The following is a 19,063-nucleotide window of genomic DNA, read 5'->3' on the forward strand; positions in this document are numbered from 1 at the left end:
TCAGTAGCATATGGTGACAACCTCATGCTGACTAAAGGTCAGCTCCAGACGCGTCAGTAATTAGTTACTACATCTTCGCAGCTTATTCAGCTAAGCCAGCGGGGCACCCCTGAAGTGATTAATACTGAAAGTTCACGGTCATAATCAACACACTGGGTTGTTTTGCAGAGCGACTTTTCCCTGTTCGAAATCACAGCACCAACAGTAACACAAGGCCAGCTGCTGAAGATTATCTACCCTTCAAAGCTTATGTTACACTAATGTAAGAGCAAATTTAGCTCACTGGCATGATTTGTTGTTGGGAAAACAAAAATTATGACATAACTCCAACAGGAGTATCTGTGTCTGTCTAGTATGACTGTATGCTTTACACTTTTACACACTTTATTAATTAGAAGAAACATTAATATTTGTCTGAATGAAGCTCAGAATAGCAGCGATCTAAAGGTTCAGCCACCCAAATGTGCAGATGCAAAAACAGGATGAATAGACCTTCACTGTATACAGATTTGTCACAAATGTGGGACTGAAAACAGACAAAATAAACAAAACAAAAGAATAAAAAGACAACATGATCAATGATCTTGATGGAGCCTGATGGAAATAGGAAATTTGGACAGAACAGGACAAGTTACAGCAAGCTACACGGAGTGCTTGTCAATACTTGTTCATACCCTTAAAGATGAATCTTGTTGGTGGGATGAAAATAGGAGTGGGATGAAAACGACTTTCAACAAAGGGGAAATAAGACATCTGTCTTAAATGAAGCTGCCAATAAAATAAAAAACCCAGGACTGATCTTTCAAAAACAAAACCACAGCAAAAGCTATTGACCGTATAATATTTTCAACAGACTATTCAAAAGGTGCAGAACAGATATAGGTAATAATAACAAGACACTGGCATTATACTTCAGTCAGATCGTCAACTCGTGGTATACAAGAGGAAACACATCGCACAGATAAAGATCCAGTAAAAGGAATTATTTCATGTCACACTGAGCAGGTAATTTATCTTACTACTTGTCTCTGTGGTAAAACAAGTAGGGCAATTACAACTTGTGTTGCTGAACACAGAAAAACTCATCATTTTAACTTGTGGCATCACAATATGTTGAATTCAATCATCCTGTTCCCCCTAAGGTATATCAGAAATGAAAAAGTATCATTTCCCCCAAGAGGAAGAAATGCACTATCCAGGAGGAAACACTTTTGGATCCACATTTTAAGAGCTCTGGCACCTCATAGACTGGATATAGATTATGACTAGTGTTTTTTTTTTGTTTGTTTGTTTGTTTGTTTGTTTTTACGATATGTTGATAATGTAGTTTATGATGTTCATATGTAGCTGGTTTTCTTAGCTTGTGTGCATAATTATGACAGATCTTTTTTATCTTTATGATTTATGACATTCATTTGGAGCTGTTGTTTGACTTTTGCCAACTGGAAAGTATTTAACTCAAAGTATTACAGAGTACAATTGGTGTAAAACACTGTTTTTAATCAGAAATGGTTTGATTGATGGTGTCGTTTAACTGTTTTGATTGATTGTCTGTTCACAGCCCAGTGTTGGGGGTGAATTATCTGAGCACTCTCACATGTGTTATCAGGTTAGGACGTTTAAAACACGAGGGCGTGTGTTTCAGTGAGTCTTGATCTTGAAAAAAGGCTGGAGGGCTCACTTTCGGATGATAAATCTGCTCCATGTCAGCTGAAGTTTGGTGTGCTTGGTGTGCGTCTGAAAGCTTTGTTTAAACAATTTTTGGAACTTTCTAGAACTGACAATCAAACAAGGAGACGCGCTGACTTGCTCATGGGCCAGGTGTGTGAGGGTAAGAAGTAGGCAGGGTTTGCAGTTCCCTCTACAGCTCTCTTTTTCACTTTTCTATCTATGTTTCTCGCTGTCTGTTTATAACCCTGTACACCAACAGTAAAACTTACGAGAAACGCTAGAAATTATTATTATCTCCAGTTAAAATATGATCTTTTCCAACTTTTGTACTTCAGTGCAGTTGGAATAAACTACTTTGTTGCAAGCATACACAGCCTGAAAGTGTCATTACAGAATGAAATGAAAAAAGTTAGAGTCTTTGTATAACATGCCTTAATGTTATGTTCCCATAAGGCCAGGGGATGAAGGGAGTAACATAGTTAATATAAAACCAGGTGTAAAGGAGAAAAAAGAAACAGTAGGTAGTTGTTAATTAAAAAACTGCTTTATTTACACCAACAAAAAACACAAAACACTGATCAACCAAGATGGCTGTTGTCTTAAGAAAACTGCAGGCCATAGCTCAGGCTCTCTGGCTCCTACATATCACATCCGCTGCAGCCCACTGGCATCAGCAGCACCTTATAACACTCGGCCTAAGTGACAAGTAGACTCAGGTGTGGCACTTCACACACTGGTAAGGAGGAGGGGGCAGTACCAGGGCAGCACCTGAATAGAAGAAACAGAACACAACACAAAACGCACCCACAGCACTGGGGCTGTAACACTCAATTTAAACCTTTCCGAGGCCCAATGACCACTTTTCTAGACAAGCAAAAGGACAGAATTTATTTGTAGAATAACATTTAATCACCTTTCAAATAAATGGCATCCATGTGTCAGTCAAGCCATTAAGGTGAGAGCAAAGTCATGTGAGAAGTTCAGATTTTGATTCTAAATCCAAAAGTTAACCCAAATCACAGAAAACAACCAAAAAAAAAACATAACACACAAACAAAAAAAAACAACAAGGAGGTGTATGACACTGGTTGTGCAGCTAAAATTTACATTTGATAATCAAGCAATGTTCATTTCTTGGTTACAATAAAACTGATCAAAGCGAATGACTCAGTGAGTGAGCTTTTAAATAAATGCTCAGTGCTTTAAAAAGCAGAAAAGAAATATAACATCTCCGCTGTATTTGGGTTGCAACAGATATCTCACAGTCTGATATCTCAAAATCCAGCTTACTATCTGCATGGGTAGATGCCACAAGGGGTTTTTAATCTAATGAATAATGTGTAAGAATACTATACTATACATTCATTTTGTCACCTGATAACTCTTGAAAGTGTGATATCTGTTTTTTATTTTGAATGATTTTGAGAAAGATTGGGAAAGAGCTTAAAATAAAGGCAAATTCTACTTGTGATTTCTTATATTATCTTATATAGAATATATTCTATATATTCATATTTAATTAATGAACATCTTAATACACATTCAGGCAGACAACCTCACAAAAGGGCAGACAACCTCACAAGAGGAAAGAAAGGGTTACGATTCAGTCTGCAACATTGGCTGTAAGGCAACTCCTTGCTCGTTCTCGTCAAGCTCAGCGTCACTTTCAGGATTCTGTGTGACGGCATCTGCTGGTGCAACAGATACATTACGTTTCACTTTAAAAACATCCCACCCCTCAGGCAACAGGTTGTGGTTGAACATGAACACAGCCAGTGAAGAAAAAACTAGGATGGCTACCAAAGTGCAGACCATGGTGACTGTCCGGACGGGAGATTTTTGGACAAAGACACCATCTTTGAATGTGCAACCAGGAAGATGCAGAACAACAGGAAGACCTATAGTGTTCTCTCCCAACAAAATCCTCAAAGGCAGCCCTATGATGTAACCTGCCAGCGCACCGTAACCATTAGTCACTTCAAAGAAGAGCACAGAGACTAAATGGGGAAATATCAGGCTGTAGTTGACGTCTGCTCCGAGAAGCCACAGGATCAAGGTGCTGTTGGTAAAGAAGGTTATAGTTGTCCCAAGCAGACCCACGACCACCACCGTGATGCGGATCACCCATTGCATTTCATAGTCTGAAGCCTAGGATACAAAAAGGAGATTCATGTACCTGTGTTTTTTCGCAAAATGCATTGTTTTAATTTAGCTGTGCTTTTTTACAGTTTGTAAAGAGTGGAAAAGGACTGGACATCCTGTCTCTTTACACTCAAAACACGTTGTGCCACTGAGCTGCCACCATGAACATGTAGCACTCCTCACCTGTTGATGCAGGATGTTCTTGTAGATGTTTGAAGAGAAAACAGACGTTGCAGACAACAGGGCCGAGTCTGTAGATGACATGACAGCGGCGGCCACAGCTCCGATTCCAATGATCGAGATGTAAGATGGAGTGAGGTTTTGTAAGGCCAGGGGCAGGATAAAGGTATTCTCCCCGCGCTCGTAAGGAGATGGAGAACCGTACAGAGTCTGGTTCCAGTCTTGACAAAAGTAATAACAGTTCAGTACTATTAATATAACATTAATTAATTAATTAACATATATATATATATATATATATATATATATATATATATATATATATATATATATATATATATATATATTCTTTTTTTACATCCATATAGCACTGATACAAAAACATGGGCCTTTTTCTGTCATTGAATAGGTTTGCGATCTAAAATCAACTATTTCAAGAAATCAATGAATCATGTCAGTCGATTTGCAATCAAATATCAAGGAAATTTCATGACTAGACTTGTTACACAGGTGCCATCACAGTACCACGCTGGAATTCACTGAGCTCCTGAGAGCGACCCATTCTTTCACAGCTGTCAGTAGGAACAGTCTGCATGCCTAGCTGCTTGCTTTTATACTCCTGTGGCCAAATGATTGGAACACCTGGTTTCAAATAATTGGATGGGTGAGTAAATACTTTTGGCAATATAGTGTAAGTAGAAATAGTATTTATCACAAAGATGTAATCTTATACTGTCTTCAGTGTTTTTACATGTTTTTCATATACGAAACAACTGGCAATAAAAAGCCACTGGCCATAATTTAAGGGTCTATATTACGGTCTATAGTCTCTAATCCAATTCTTACCTGTGGAGGCAGCGACAGCTCCAACCAAGATAGGCGGGATTCCCAGTATGACAATGACAATTGCAGCAGCATAGCAGGTTAACTGGGCTGTTTGTGGTGAGGAGGCAGACAGCGTCCTCTGGTGGAAGCTCTGAAATGCTATACTACCAAGACCCTGAGAAAAAAGAGCACAGGGGCAGATGCATGTTGAGGACCAAGAAATAATGAGGAAGAAGGAACACTGCTGAATCAGTGACTATTTCTCCTCCAGACTGAAGACAGACTTTCAGTAAATAAATTAAGCAAGAAACAAGCTAGTGCAGATTTGTTTTACTGCTCAGGAAAATACAAATACATATCCTCTGTGACAAATTTTCTACACTTACTATTCAATCCATATACTTCATACTACTAAATTGAGATCTCTCCTTCGCCATAGTTGCATATCTCTGAACAGCAGTCCACAGAGAACAACTCTGAAAACGTTCAGAACACAGACCTCACTTGTCGACGATTCTAATCATTGAGCCACTCTGCTGACCTGCACCTTCATATGAAACTCTGCACTGGAATTATTTCTCTCTAACTTAACCTGCAATAGTCAGTGATTTTAATCCAAACCAAGCACACAGACATGAGTCATTTACACCCCCTCCAGACTAATAATTCCTGCGATTCTGTTTGGAGCGTCGTCATAGTTCTTTAAAGTGGATATCTCGGTTTTATTCACCGGAATATCTTAATTTTCATCCTCATTAAGCTGCAGTGCACTAACAGAAATACTCTCCCTGTATTTGGACCTGGTCATATTATAAAAAGCTGATTGGGATTAATTTGGCATGGAATCTGACAAGAAATTGGGTTTCTTTAATCTCCTTTTTGAATAACATAAAACAGTCTTGTTTACATGAAATTGAAGAATTGAAGTACATCGACGGCAGTTTCCACCAAAATTTGGCTGAGTTCCGACTTTGTGGACGGACACAGGAAAAGTATGAATATTATGCTCACAAGCATTAAGAAGTCGTCAATCCAGTTCCACATTTCGTCCATCTCCAGAGTGCCGATCCACGGTACTTGGAACGTGTGGTTGAAAGCAGTCTGGGCGATGTTTGTAGATATGGGGTTGAGGAGCAGGAAGGGGACACACAACCACTGCAAATAAATCACATTGAAGACTTTAGCAAGGAAAGCTAATTTTTTCATCAGTATTTAAAATATTGTGTTTACATGTAAGGCTGGGCGATATGGCCAAAAGTGTTACCTGAAGGTTAATTATGGTTTTTAAATTAAATGTATTTATTGTCAGATACTAGATGACAAACATTCAACAGAACCAATCAACCAAATGGCTTTATGTTATACACTGAATAAATAAAATGATAAATATGTGCAATAAATTTCTTGTTTCAAACATGTCTCAAACATTTTAGAGGTAGTATACTGAACTGATCATTGATTTAAGAAAATAATAAGACGTTAAATGTTGAGGATGATTAAGCCACTGTATTCTGTAAATATTGCACATTCTAGAGCCTTCAGGTTGTTGTTCAGTTCAGCTTCATCAGCCTTCTGTTCTGTAAGACTTGATGTGGTTCAGACGTGCGACCAGACCTCATATGCTGCACCTCAAACTTGACCCTTCACTCTGGGTACAGCTGAGGGACTGAAGTTTGGCAGAGTGTACTCAACGTCCATAACCGTCATTATCTTCTTGAAGCCCTGTTTGTGCTGTGCTTATAGGCATCATATCTGTAGCGGAACAGTACGTATTTGCGCTGGTTATGTCTTTGTATCACTTCGATTTCTTCGCATAGGGGGCAATTGCTGAAAAAGCAGCGGAGATTGTTGATTGTGAAGTTTGACAAGTAGAAGCAGTGGAACTGGTCTGTTTCTACTTGTGGGGAGGCTGACACTAGCATGATAGCACAAACTCAGGCTTTCACAGTTATGTTCTGGGTAGGTCCTGGTTGAGATGATGGAAGAGGTTCGTGGTTGCCAACACACTTTGCACCTAATGCTGGTCTGTCATTTGTCAGACTTCAGGTAGGAGAGGGGTGGTATGACCTTTCTTCAGATCAATTTCTTCATTTTTCTTTGGGATACATCATTATTTTTACAACAATTCAGACTGCTCTGTGAGGAAAATGGCATCACACACATCAAACCCACACCGAAATATGCTCAGATTGAGAGTCAGAACACATCACTTATGAAAAGGATCAGGATTGCTCAATCAGATTGACTTGATTGGAGAAAAGAACTGAGAAAGTATGTTACGGTCTACAGGAGCATCATTCACACGTAAAAGCCCTGCTGAATTGCTTTTAAGCTGAAAGGTAAGAGGAAAGCTGTCTGAACTGACTGAAGTGCACACTGATCATGAAGGATGTGATCGTTACACAGCGCAAAAGGCAAAGAGCAAGCTGGATGCAGACAAATGCAGAGGAGCACAGCTATCAGAGGTCAGTGTTGGTGACACTGTGCTCTTGAGACAAGACAAAACTGAAAAATTCTCCACCATATTCAATGCAACACCACACAAGATCATCAGCAGGACAGGAAACAAGGCCGGAGTGGAATCGCCAACAGGAGCACGGTATGCGAGAAACAGCACTTTCGCCAAGAAATACAAAGGGAAGTGAGTGAAACAAGGAACATTCCAAGATAAGAGGGACATACAGGAAGCTGAAGATGACACACACACACACACACACACCACTGACACTCAGCGTCTCCTAACAATGACACTGACACACAGATAAAAGCAGATAAGCCATCCAGGCCGCAAAGGGTCAAGATGACACCCAATAGATTATCTGACTATGTTCTCAAATGATTTAAAGAAAAAGAAGACCATTTCTCACACTTCTGCACACACAATTCAGTAGTAAAGCAGGGATACAACAGTAAGGTTACTTGTGCTCGGGTTCGCTAGTTGGACCGCGCATGATGGCTTGACGCCGTCATTCTGATTTGTTGTGAGTGGGAGGGGCCAGAAACATGCATCCACCACACGCATTTGTTTCCCTGCTGTGCGATTGGCTGTTCATGTAGTGTTTTCTAGGTAGAGGAAAATGGACTCAAAAAAAAAAAGAAAAAAGAACGTTATCGAAAATACATTTTACAAATGTATCATTGTTATCATGGAAAATGTTATTGTGAAACTAAATGGATCCTTTTATCTGCCAGCCCTATTTACACCCCACACCTAACACTGCTGTTTCCTGTAGATGATTTTGGAATGGACTCGATTTCGATTTTTCCCTTTCCATTTAAAGGGTTAAAAAGTGTGAAGTCTGAACTATTGTAGCAGGATAACGCTTATCTTTGGCTATAAACTACATGGCAATATACACACTGACACTGTACATTTTGAAAATTAACTTGGTTTACTGTGACTTACCAAACTGAGGAAAGCTAGAGCGAGCTGGATGACGTCAGTGTAGGCCACTGAATATAGGCCTCCTAATAAAGTGTAGATAATGGCTATAACTGCTGAGATCCAGACTGAATAGACATAGGGCATGTCCAGTATCACAGTCACAGTCACTCCTGCCAGGAAATACGAACATTCAAACACTTTAATTGCATCAACTAAATAACAGCAAAAATTGATTTTACCTGGTAGGTATGCATATTTACCTAAGCCAAGCAGAGTGCAGGACACCCACAGCACATCCCCCAGCAGAGCGGGCAGCACTAGAGCACCACTCAGTACTTTGCCATACTTAATCTGGAACGGGTCCATCATGGTGATATACTTCTTGTCCCTCATTGGCTTGGCAAAGAAAAGACCACCTAGTGCAGAGAATAAGATGTAAACCATTAGATTGCATTAATGTATTAAAAACTTTACTGGATGCCGTGGGCACTGTGCTCTGTAAGATGCTGAAATCCAGAAATCAGACACACCAAATTCCTGACTTCTTAAACTATTGTACATTTCACTGCAGCTGTTTAGTAGACTGTCAATAAAAATACAATGTATGATTTGTCATACCTATTATGAAGGATAATGAGTATTGTATGGGCATCAGCGCCCATATCAGGCCCAGTTTAGGAGTGTAAACTGCCTCAGCCAGACCCAGGATGAAGCCACCGCCGACCCACGTAGCTGCATAACAATGACACAGAGGCAGACACACACTTTAATTAAGTGCACAGTGGTATACATTAGTATCAAAATGTTGCTTCAAAGTGTATACATCTAATACATCTAAAGTTCATGTTTGATGTTCTAAAATCTCATTTAAAACAACTCTTTCCCTAAGGTTAGTCATTTTTCCTGTTGCGTTACAGAAATGTCAGCTTTTGTTTATTCCAAAAATAGCAGCTTCTCGTCATGGATTCTGAATTCTACAGCAAAATAACAGAAACACCTAAACTGAAAACCAAAACCGTGACAGTTAGCTGTGTCATTTGAAGAAAAATCACGCTGAAATTAAAGTAGAATTACTTAATTCTTGATTTTGGACTGCTGGTCAACCATTGAAGAAATTGTACCTGACCATGACAAAAACATTTGAGTTCGTGCTCACTCTGATGACATACTGACGGAAAATCAGGCTTTTCTACTGCAAAAGAACTGCAACTAATATTAAGTACTTTTACTGTGCCCTTTCCCACACAAATACAATGAACTACTATTACTGTGTAGTATTTAAGTAATCCACTGTCAAAGAAACACCAGGTAAGACAAAACGCTGTAGTTTTTGAATATTTCCACCTCCACATTTCACTGTGGGTTCGTTACACTGCAGTATCATCGTCTTTCCTGTTCTTATCCGTACACACAGTATACCCTTCTATTAATGCCACAAGTCCAGTGGTGAAATGTAACTAAGTACATTTACTCAAGTAGTTAAATTTTACTTTGTGTTGCTTGTTCTTCCCTTGACTAGTTTTAATATCTTTAAACTTCTTCTCTGCAATAATTTTGAGGCAAATATTTTACTTCTTACTCCATTACATGTAGATGCTGCATTCTGGTATGTTTTAGCCTGCCAAGAGCATCAAGCTGACAGTTGAAATTAGATGAAGGCTCATGAGAGGAATGAGATACAGCTTAAGGAGCAACTGGAACAGGTGTGGAAGGTGAATTCCAAAGGGTTCCCAGTTCTAATAGGAGAATTAGAGGCACTGACCCCCCACAGTATATGACTGGCTCCAGAAGATTCAAGTTACAACATCCGAGGTTCAGCTAATATTCTGCAGAGTAATACAATCAGTATAACTTGATGGAAGTTCAATGTCAGTAAAACATGATTTAATGGTCCTTTGTGGCTTTTTGTTTTTTTTAAATTGTTTGTTATGATGTGTTGGTAGATGTTTAGGAACCAGAAGGTGACTCCAGAGCAGGGAGCAGTTTCAAATATATTTACTGAAGCACTTGGGTTTGGTGAAAATATGACTATATAAATCTTTGTATTAGAGAACGCAACCGAGCACTTCGTCATAATTATGAAATCATTTGGCAGCAGGCAGAATATCAGCGTATTTATCAGGTGCTGATAAATCCAATCACAAGGGAACCCTGCCTAGCCTCTCTAAAGCACCTCTGAAAAACACAATAAACAAAAACACCATCCACAGGTATACAACCGGTCCAAAATCTAAAATCACTAAGATTAATCCTCTTTAAGTGATTTATTATTATTATTATTCTTTTTAAGAATTGGACACCTTATCTTGCATAATCAAAAAGCAAGCGTATCATCAATGAACTCACCTCTTGACAACCTAGCCACACATTATGGACAAGATGAATGATTTTGGCAGAGAAGACTAAAAGCTCATAGTTCTTCAGGGTACCATGTGGAATTTCTGATGAGGGTACAAATGTATGGCAAGGTTTTCCTATCTTTTGAAACAATGTTTATCTATTTTACTTAAGCTCCTCTCCATCATTCATGGAGACTTAAATTGTATATACATAAAGTTGATTTGAGCCTGTATATGTATCTAAGTGGCCTGTGACTAGACAAGGCTTCCTTATGCTGGGGATAAGGCTTAGGTACGGACAATCTTTTAGCCGCCTATTGTGTGGCGACTACTATCACTGGCCATGCACACTAAAAACTGTGTGCATGGTTGCACTAATAACAATCCAGAAAAAGGTTGCAGCCATTATATATAATTACATATGGCTTATAAGACATTTAAAGTTGCATGCCTCTGCATCAGGACACTAAAAATCTTCTGCCTCGACAAGATACATGGAGTGGACTGGAGTGAAGTTAGTTTGAAGTTGGATATTTGACACTCACTCCGGATCTCACTGCATCTTCTTACTACTCTCCTGACATTTTTACTACTTTGGACAATAAGACACATTACTTTTTGAATTGGATTTTAGTTCTTTTCCATTATGATAACAATTTTGAGATACAACTCTTTTAATTGGATGGTGGAGCCTTGTCAATTTTATAAGATACATTTTAGCTTGGATGCTTTTTATAGTGGCATAACAATCCATCAAATCAGAATTGATACATCAGTTTCATGATTAATGGTCTAATACCACAGATGCAAAGTGAAAACATTGATTCATATCATCATCATCTTTAGATTGAAATTCCCATGGCACGCTGCATCACTGTTTCCATTAAACTGCAATCATTTAAACTGTGCCAGCACCAGAAATGTAATGGCAAGTAGCAAAAAAAGATGAGGATATTTTTACTTCGCTCTCTGTAAAATAATCAGCATTGAGGAACTATTTTGGATTTCAGATAAAAGACAAGTCAACACACAAAGTGGGCGGTTCACTCTGTGAGGCAGAAATAATTTTCATGCAGACTGAAATTCATCCTTGCTTGTCATGTTTCAGTTTGTGTTCCTGGGATTTCCTGTTTTATATTTAAGTTTCCTCCCATTGTGTGAATTCCCGCCCCTTTTCTGTATCCACCTGTGTCTCGTTTGTGATCAGCCCTTGTGTGTATTTAAGCCTGTGTTCTCCTGCTGTCTTTGACAGTTTGCCCTGTGTTATTCTCCTGTGTTTCACCTAAGCCTGTTCCAGTGTCTTCCTGTGTCTCCCCGCGGTATGTTCCTGGTTTTTTGTCCCTCGTGTTTTTACTGGTTTGAAGTTTGCCTTTGCCTGTACTTCGTTGAGCTGTTGTTTTTGGTCTTTGAATTGTTGGTATTCACACTTCTTGGTTTGTTGGATTTTACTTTTTGGATTTTGTTTTTAGTTCCCAAGGCTGCTTCCCTCCTTGCTGTTTGTTTTTGCATTTGGCTCCTAACCAATTTTAGCCAAAGGTAACAGAACGAACTGACCAATATGGACCCAGCAGCAGACACCAGCCCTCAACTCCTGAACATTTGGGACAATGTGTTTTTTCGGGATAAGGACTAGAAGAACTGTGTTGAGATGCTTATGGCCATAGCCAAATTCAAAATGAAGCTGGTTCTTTAAGCTCTGGTTGCGAGAAGCTAGAGGCGCAGCAGAAATCAAATCCGGAGGAACTCTGCTTGAAAAGACTTTATTGGGACTAATTATAATTCCAGTGATTCCCATATAGTTCGGCTCCAGTGTATGCTAACCACCGAATGTCTCCTTCCCAGGAAACCTGACTGGCCTACAAGCCAGAAACAGAACTTTTAACAACAGGTAATTTGTTTGACAGTTTCCATGATAACAACCCCTCTTTTTTTACATCTACATTAAACAATACAGTTTTGAGTGGTTTACAATTTAACTTACGATGCTTGCCTCGAAGCAGTTTAAAATGCTTTACTTCATGTGCTGCAGTGCTTTTCCAAACAAATTGCGATGAAAGCAACAACGTGACACAATCTGGCCTTGGAACTTGGCTGTTATTTGAAGTAGCCTTGTATTAGGTCTTGTCCACATGTACCAAAACGATCTTTTTTTTCCCCTCTATTCAAGAATCTTTGCACCCAAACGGATCCACTGAAAACGACTCAAAATGCTGTAATTCGCAATCCAGACCTATAGGTGGCATTTGAAATTCACCAAAAATGTCGAAGAAGAGACGGAGCATGCGCATAACGCTTGCGCGCTGTATTCAAACACAGTAGAAGGAGAAACCGAACACAAGAAGAAGAAGAGGAAAATGGCTAGTGCAAGGAAACCAGAATCGTTTGTGTGGGCCAATAATGTCGAACTGCTGCTGCGACTCACACTCGACTACAAGGCGAGTAAGTTGCAAGAAAGGCTCAATATCTTCTGCTGCACAAACACAAGCATGTAGTCCGCCATTCTTGTTGTTGTTGTTGTTGTTGCTGTTATGAGACATCGTGGGGTTCAGAGGTCAAACGCTAGAGGTCGAGGGGTGGGGCTATGGTAAGTATGCAGATTCACTGTCCACACGAGAACACAAGGGCAGCGTTTTAGGATTCCCCCCCGCCCCCCGAGACTCGGTTTCAAAAAAGTGCATTTTCAGGTGCTGCATTTACAGGATCCATGTGGACGGTTGGCCAAAATGATGCAAAACATGTGTATTTACACAGAAAAGTGTTTCCGTCTGGATGGCCTCTTAGTTGTGCAAGATTTATCTTATCTTAGTGAATTGTAGTGAATCTGGCAAAGGGTCTATTTGGCTGTTATATTTTACTAGTCTAGAAGTTCATGCTGTTAGATCCTCTCGATCGAACAGCAGCTCCAAGATCACAAATCTGTGAATGTTGCTGACTTGATATAATTTCCTTATTATCTAGATATGTGATAAGACATGAGAAGACATCCTTTTCTTAAGATCAAGCGATAATTCACATATTAGGTTGTTATCTCAAAATAATGACATTAGCAACTTGATACTGAGATTGAGATATTAACACTAGCTGTGTTCTCAGCATCTTTCCACAACCTATGTTCTACTCAAAAACAAAAGTGACAAAAAATGTTGGGGTAAAACAAACAATCAAACAAATAACTGAGCCCCACAAAACCACATACCAGTCATGGTGAAAATCCCAACCAGCAAGCCTATATTCCTGTCTCCAAGGAGCACCACTTCAGTCCTGTCTCCATGACTCTTTCTCTCAGCCTTCCTGGACTTTCGGGCGGCCCATAGTCCTGTCCCCAGAATCAGGAGGTAGAACAGCACCATTGCGACCACACCGGGGATGTTCAGAGCCATGGTGTTCAACCACTATGGAGCACACTGACAGATGGGATGGATGGATAACAGATACAAATACTGTGCCTAAAACGAGAATGTTTCAGAGCAAAGGTCACAGTCAGGAACCCAAAAACCCAGGTGCCTGAAATAATCCACAGCTGACCTAGAAGTGTGTACATAAGCAAAGTTAAACAAGGAAGAGATAAAGGCTACATGTAAAAATGTGCTTAGTATCAGCTTTTTACCCTCTTTCCTTGCTTGCCTTACTTTGTCCTGTTGCTAGCATTAAGCAGGTCAGATAAGGTTCCCTTGTAAAATATATGGCCTGTAAACCGTCTACACACATACCTGCGTGTGCATCTCAATGTAACTACTCAGTTTTACTCAGATACCTCCTGTTAACTACATAAGCTTAGGCATATTTCTGAATGGTTGCAGCAATAATTCATTAGAGTACCTTTTGATTTTTAAATTAAAAAAGTAATCTTAAATCATAAATATTTCTTTTAGGAAGTTCTAGTTCAAATTGAAATGTGAACAAAGGCACACGATGTGTTTAGTTATAAAATAGTGCAACCATAGTTAAACTGAGAAAGTGCCATTGTTTCTGGGACTGCATGGTACATTTTTGTCTGACATAAACAAAGATATAACCGCGGTCCCTCCGCCCTCCAGCTGCTTGAGGGGGGGACCGAGAAGCATCCGGTGAGGGACAGCGGGTGGTCGAGGGATGCTGCTTGCCTGAATCAATTCAGAGGATTTTCTGAATCGATACTGAATTGGGAAAAAATGTATTGCAATGCACTGATGAATCGATATTTTTACTCACCTCTACGTTTAAATGTGAGTTTCTGATCCAACCAGATACCCAAATATGTGTATTCAAAAACCCTTTCAATACTGTTTTAGAAGGGTAACATGCAGCCCAATGTCTGCAATATCTCTGGCTCTTGAGAATGTTATGAAATTCAGGTTAAAAAGAGATTTTGCAATTTGTCAAAAGCTTGCTGGAAAATTTGAAACCGCTTTATGTGCAGTTTTAGCAAAGCAGTACAGGACTGTATCATCAGCGTAAAGCTGGCTATTACAATTTGTCATAAAAGAGTAGATGTAATATTGTTACAGATCGTGAATAAGACGGGACCCAGTATTGAACCTTGCAAAACCCCTTTAGACAATGGTAAAAACATGGAACGATCATTTCCTACAGTCACACATTGTTGTTTATGAGACAGATAGTCCTTGAACCAATTACACAGAATGTTAAAAAATATGGGTCTAGTTTATCCTCCCAAGTTACTTTCCTTTCATCTACACCTCGAAGTGCCTCCTTAACAATAAAGTTGTCTAAAAGTTAACCAGTGGGCCTCCTCACCACTACGTCTGGCTAGAGCCCAGGTTTCGTCCCTGGTATTGAGCATCACTGATGGTTCTGAGCTGAACCATGGGTTTGATCTATCTTTATCCCCGAGCTTTTTGAAGGGTGCATGTTTATCAATAATAGCAGCTAACGAGTTGGTGCAACATTTAAGAGCCTGTTCTACATTCAGTATTTTAGTAGGATATTGTATATCAAAAAGCCTGTTCATTAAAATGTTTTTCATTTGGTTTTGATAAAAGTTCTTGACCCTGATTTCACCAATCCAGCACTTCTAATGCAGGCCACAGGGCAGTGGTCACTTGGACCAAATGCTAAAACTCCAGCAGCAGTAATTTCCCCCTCCCATTACACAGAATAAGATCTATCAATGTTGACTTTGAGGGAGCCTTCAAAGGAGGTCTGGTCAGCTCATCGATCAGCTGTGCCGGATGGAGATCGACACACATCTCTTTTAGACCATTAGAATCATTTGTTAAGCAGTCTAGGTTAAAAATCACCTAGAACCAGTATTTCAGAGTTACAGCACTGAGCAAGTAAGTCTGCTAAATTATCAGCTGTACTGGAGATAGCTGAGGGTGGTCTATATACACCCACAACAATGATTGCAATATTACAAGGTAAGTACATTTTCAGAGCAATAAATTCAAAGGAATGAGGTCTACTGACAGCATTTAACACAGTGACAAATAAACCTGATTTCACATGAAAAGCCACACTGCCCTATCTTCCAACTCCGTCTATTCTACAGGCTATAGAAATGCAAAGAAACCTCTGATTCACGAATGCTCTGCTTGAGCGAGGTTTCTGTCAGAACCAAGATATCACTGTCAGTCTGTGATATGAGAATGTTCAAATTATCTAATTTAGACTGACTGAACAAACTTCGGATATTTAAATGTATCAAGCTTAAGCCCTTTCTGAAAATAAAACAATATTTAAAATGATTTTGTTCTGAGTCACCATAGGGCTTACTGGCAGAATTCAACTTAGAGCAGTAGATGGTAGGTTAAGTGGCTAATCATAGTGGACCTAATTAGAAAATGAATGACAGGGCCCCAAACACACTAAGATACACACCACTACACTGGCTCGAATCAAACATCACAAAACTGAATATACTTTTTCCACCATTTAAGACCCAAACATTATCCTCGGCTGGTTGTTGATTAATATTGGACTACATAATATTGGACTTACAGCATAGCATTTACATAATGAGGATCAAATATTTACAACATTTAGCGAGCTAATTTCTTCAGATTAAGCAAATAAATACTGCTCAGCCACAATGTCATCAAATTAGCTTCTAATTTCTAATCAACGTCTAATTGTGGTGAAATTGCCTGTCCCTATACATACTATATACTTTTATGATTTATACTTTTTTATAATTTCCACAGACCACCAAAAAGCAACACTAGAAAATACTAATACTTACAAAAAACTTGACAAAAAACAAAAACAAAAGAATGCATCTAAAGAGGACAGTCAGCAGGAGCAGCTGCACCTACACTCTGCATACTGCTGCCCAGAGGCAAAGAGGGGCCATACCACACATAGCTCTCCTTTCCCTCTGCCAGTCCTGCCTAACCCCCCACCCACCCCCCAGTCCAGTGGTCCTCTCCTACTCAATCTCCATGCGCTACTGATCCCGTGTCCTCCTTTCCCCAAACCATACATTCTACAATTAATCCAACATAATTAGGAAATTTGTTACGGGACAGCAAACTGTTTCCAAACCATTGTGTGGAGAAAATGTGGTGCCCAACAACTAGGGAGGGGAATCATAAAGAATCTCTCCATTTACTTCCATTGTAATTATTATTTTTATCCATTTTTTTTTTTAACTGAATATTTGACAAAGCTGAAAGAGTGACTGAAAGTATGCTGAAACAGTAGCAGAACAAAACTTGAAAAACAAAGTAAAACGTACGGTAGAAGAATAATATTTATGAACTGCCTACAGCATTCACACTGAATAAAGACAACTATGTTTAAAGGTTGTGATATCTCACAGTTTCTTGAAAGCAGCACAGAATAGAGGGCATGTTTACCCTGACTGAATCATTTATAGAATTATTTCATATTATTCTATTTGTATGATATGTACTTATGACCTTAGCTTTAGTCTTCCTGTTATCATTATTAGTTATACATATAAAGTAGTAGTAGTAGTAGTAGTAGTAGTAGTAATGTCTATTACTGTTATCATTGCCAATATTTATTGACTGTGGAAATAAAAACACTGTCTTTTCATTTCACTAAAGCTCATTAAATTCAAATTGACAATTAGTTATCAAACAGCTTGAAACACTGAAATTAATGTTAGCTAGCAGCTCACTAAATTAGCTTAGCTAACGTTACTAGCTAGGGATAGCTAAATAGCGGTCTTTACAGCACTAATAAGTAAAATGGTGAGGACTTTATCAGGTATATTCAGTAAATATATTAATTCCCTGAGAAAAGGCACAACGCAGAATTGGTTATTCAGTAGTTAATATCATCTTAACTTGACTCTCCAAACGTTGATGCAGTTCTACCGCGGGTTAAGCCTGCCTCCACTCCGAAATCCAAACTATTCAAATTAGCTCCTAGTAATTTTGTGGTGCCTGTATATAGTAGATATTACGGAAATGCAGTGTAAGAACAGGATTCAAAATAAAAGCACCGATCTATGAACGCAACTTCACATTAACTCATTCAGGCAGTCAGTTAATCAGTGTTTTAATTAACTGATCCATTTCTGATCACAATGAAGCCTTAGAAGATGGAGGCTGGATGGTGTGAATCATCAGTCCAACGTAGACATAAACACAATATCAATAGCAATATATTCAGATTAGGAATTTAAAAAATTAAACCCCACTTAATAGTCACGTATTTTCAGTATTTCCCTGAATTCATATTTATGTTAAAAGGAAACCACCTGTTCCCACGTACTAATATTTTAAAATCAAAATCCCTCTTAAAAAAACTATGGTCAAGCCAATCGTCATTTGTGATTTCGTGGTCAAATGAGCCGCACCTAATGCGCAAATCCGATAACATTTACGGTAATTGTGAGAGCACAATCTCACAGGTATTGGACAGATGTCACAGAAATACTTTCCATACTCTAAGGCTCACGAATAAGCTCTCCTCATACTACTTGCAAACCTGTGACGTACTTTTTACTGCATTGTTTATTAATTATTTAATTCATTTATTCTCAATAATCCAGGGTCAGCGTTAATCAGAACAGGCAATTTCCTACCCTGAGGGGATATACAAATATTTTCCAGAAGTACTTAACAAAACTAATATTTATGGGCTTAACACTTCCTGGACTACTTTTTAAATAATCCAGGTTCATTCCACAGGATTCAACTGGCCTTTTCCCTATAACTTTGAGATTAAAAAAAATAATAAAAATGTATCTATAAGTACCTCATGCAAACAGAAATTCTAGGCACAGTAACATTTTTTTGAACATTTTAAATAACAATGACGTAATCTATTTAAAACACACATTTGATAGATAAAATATCATATAAACAATCTCAAAAGTTATATAACCATTAACTATAACTTTATTTTTATCATCTACAAAAAGTATTTTTATTTTGACTATTATTATCATTATTATTATTATTATTATTATTATTATTATTATTATTATTATTATTATTATGTTGTCACTTAAAATGTGAACAGGAGCGGTGACATTAAAGTTACTTATTATTTATTAATTACTTGTGATTTTGAAATGTTCCTGTTTTTAAGTTTAAAATCAATGAAA

The 19,063-nt window shown here is 38.6% G+C and overlaps 1 protein-coding gene across 2 annotated transcripts; it reads right to left on the reverse strand.

Moving 5' to 3' along the window:
* Positions 1-2,199: 2,199 nt before the first annotated feature.
* On the reverse strand, positions 2,200-17,895 carry LOC119027659 (high-affinity choline transporter 1-like). 2 transcript variants are annotated; one of them, XM_037113055.1, is made up of 9 exons: positions 17,796-17,895; positions 13,739-13,988; positions 8,822-8,935; positions 8,464-8,619; positions 8,225-8,373; positions 5,830-5,973; positions 4,840-4,993; positions 3,997-4,214; positions 2,200-3,819 (listed from the first exon to the last, which is right to left on the reverse strand). In XM_037113055.1, the coding sequence occupies exons 2-9, from the start codon at positions 13,920-13,922 to the stop codon at positions 3,268-3,270; spliced, it is 1,671 nt and encodes a 556-aa protein (XP_036968950.1). In that variant the 5' UTR covers positions 13,923-13,988; positions 17,796-17,895; the 3' UTR covers positions 2,200-3,267. The 2 variants fall into 2 exon arrangements, with proteins under 2 accessions (XP_036968950.1, XP_036968959.1); XM_037113064.1 differs by having other exon boundaries at positions 13,739-13,946; positions 17,796-17,891.
* Between the last annotated feature and the right edge of the window lie 1,168 nt (positions 17,896-19,063).

Source organism: Acanthopagrus latus, chromosome 1 (assembly GCF_904848185.1).
Source record: "Acanthopagrus latus isolate v.2019 chromosome 1, fAcaLat1.1, whole genome shotgun sequence".
NCBI lineage: Eukaryota > Metazoa > Chordata > Actinopteri > Spariformes > Sparidae > Acanthopagrus > Acanthopagrus latus.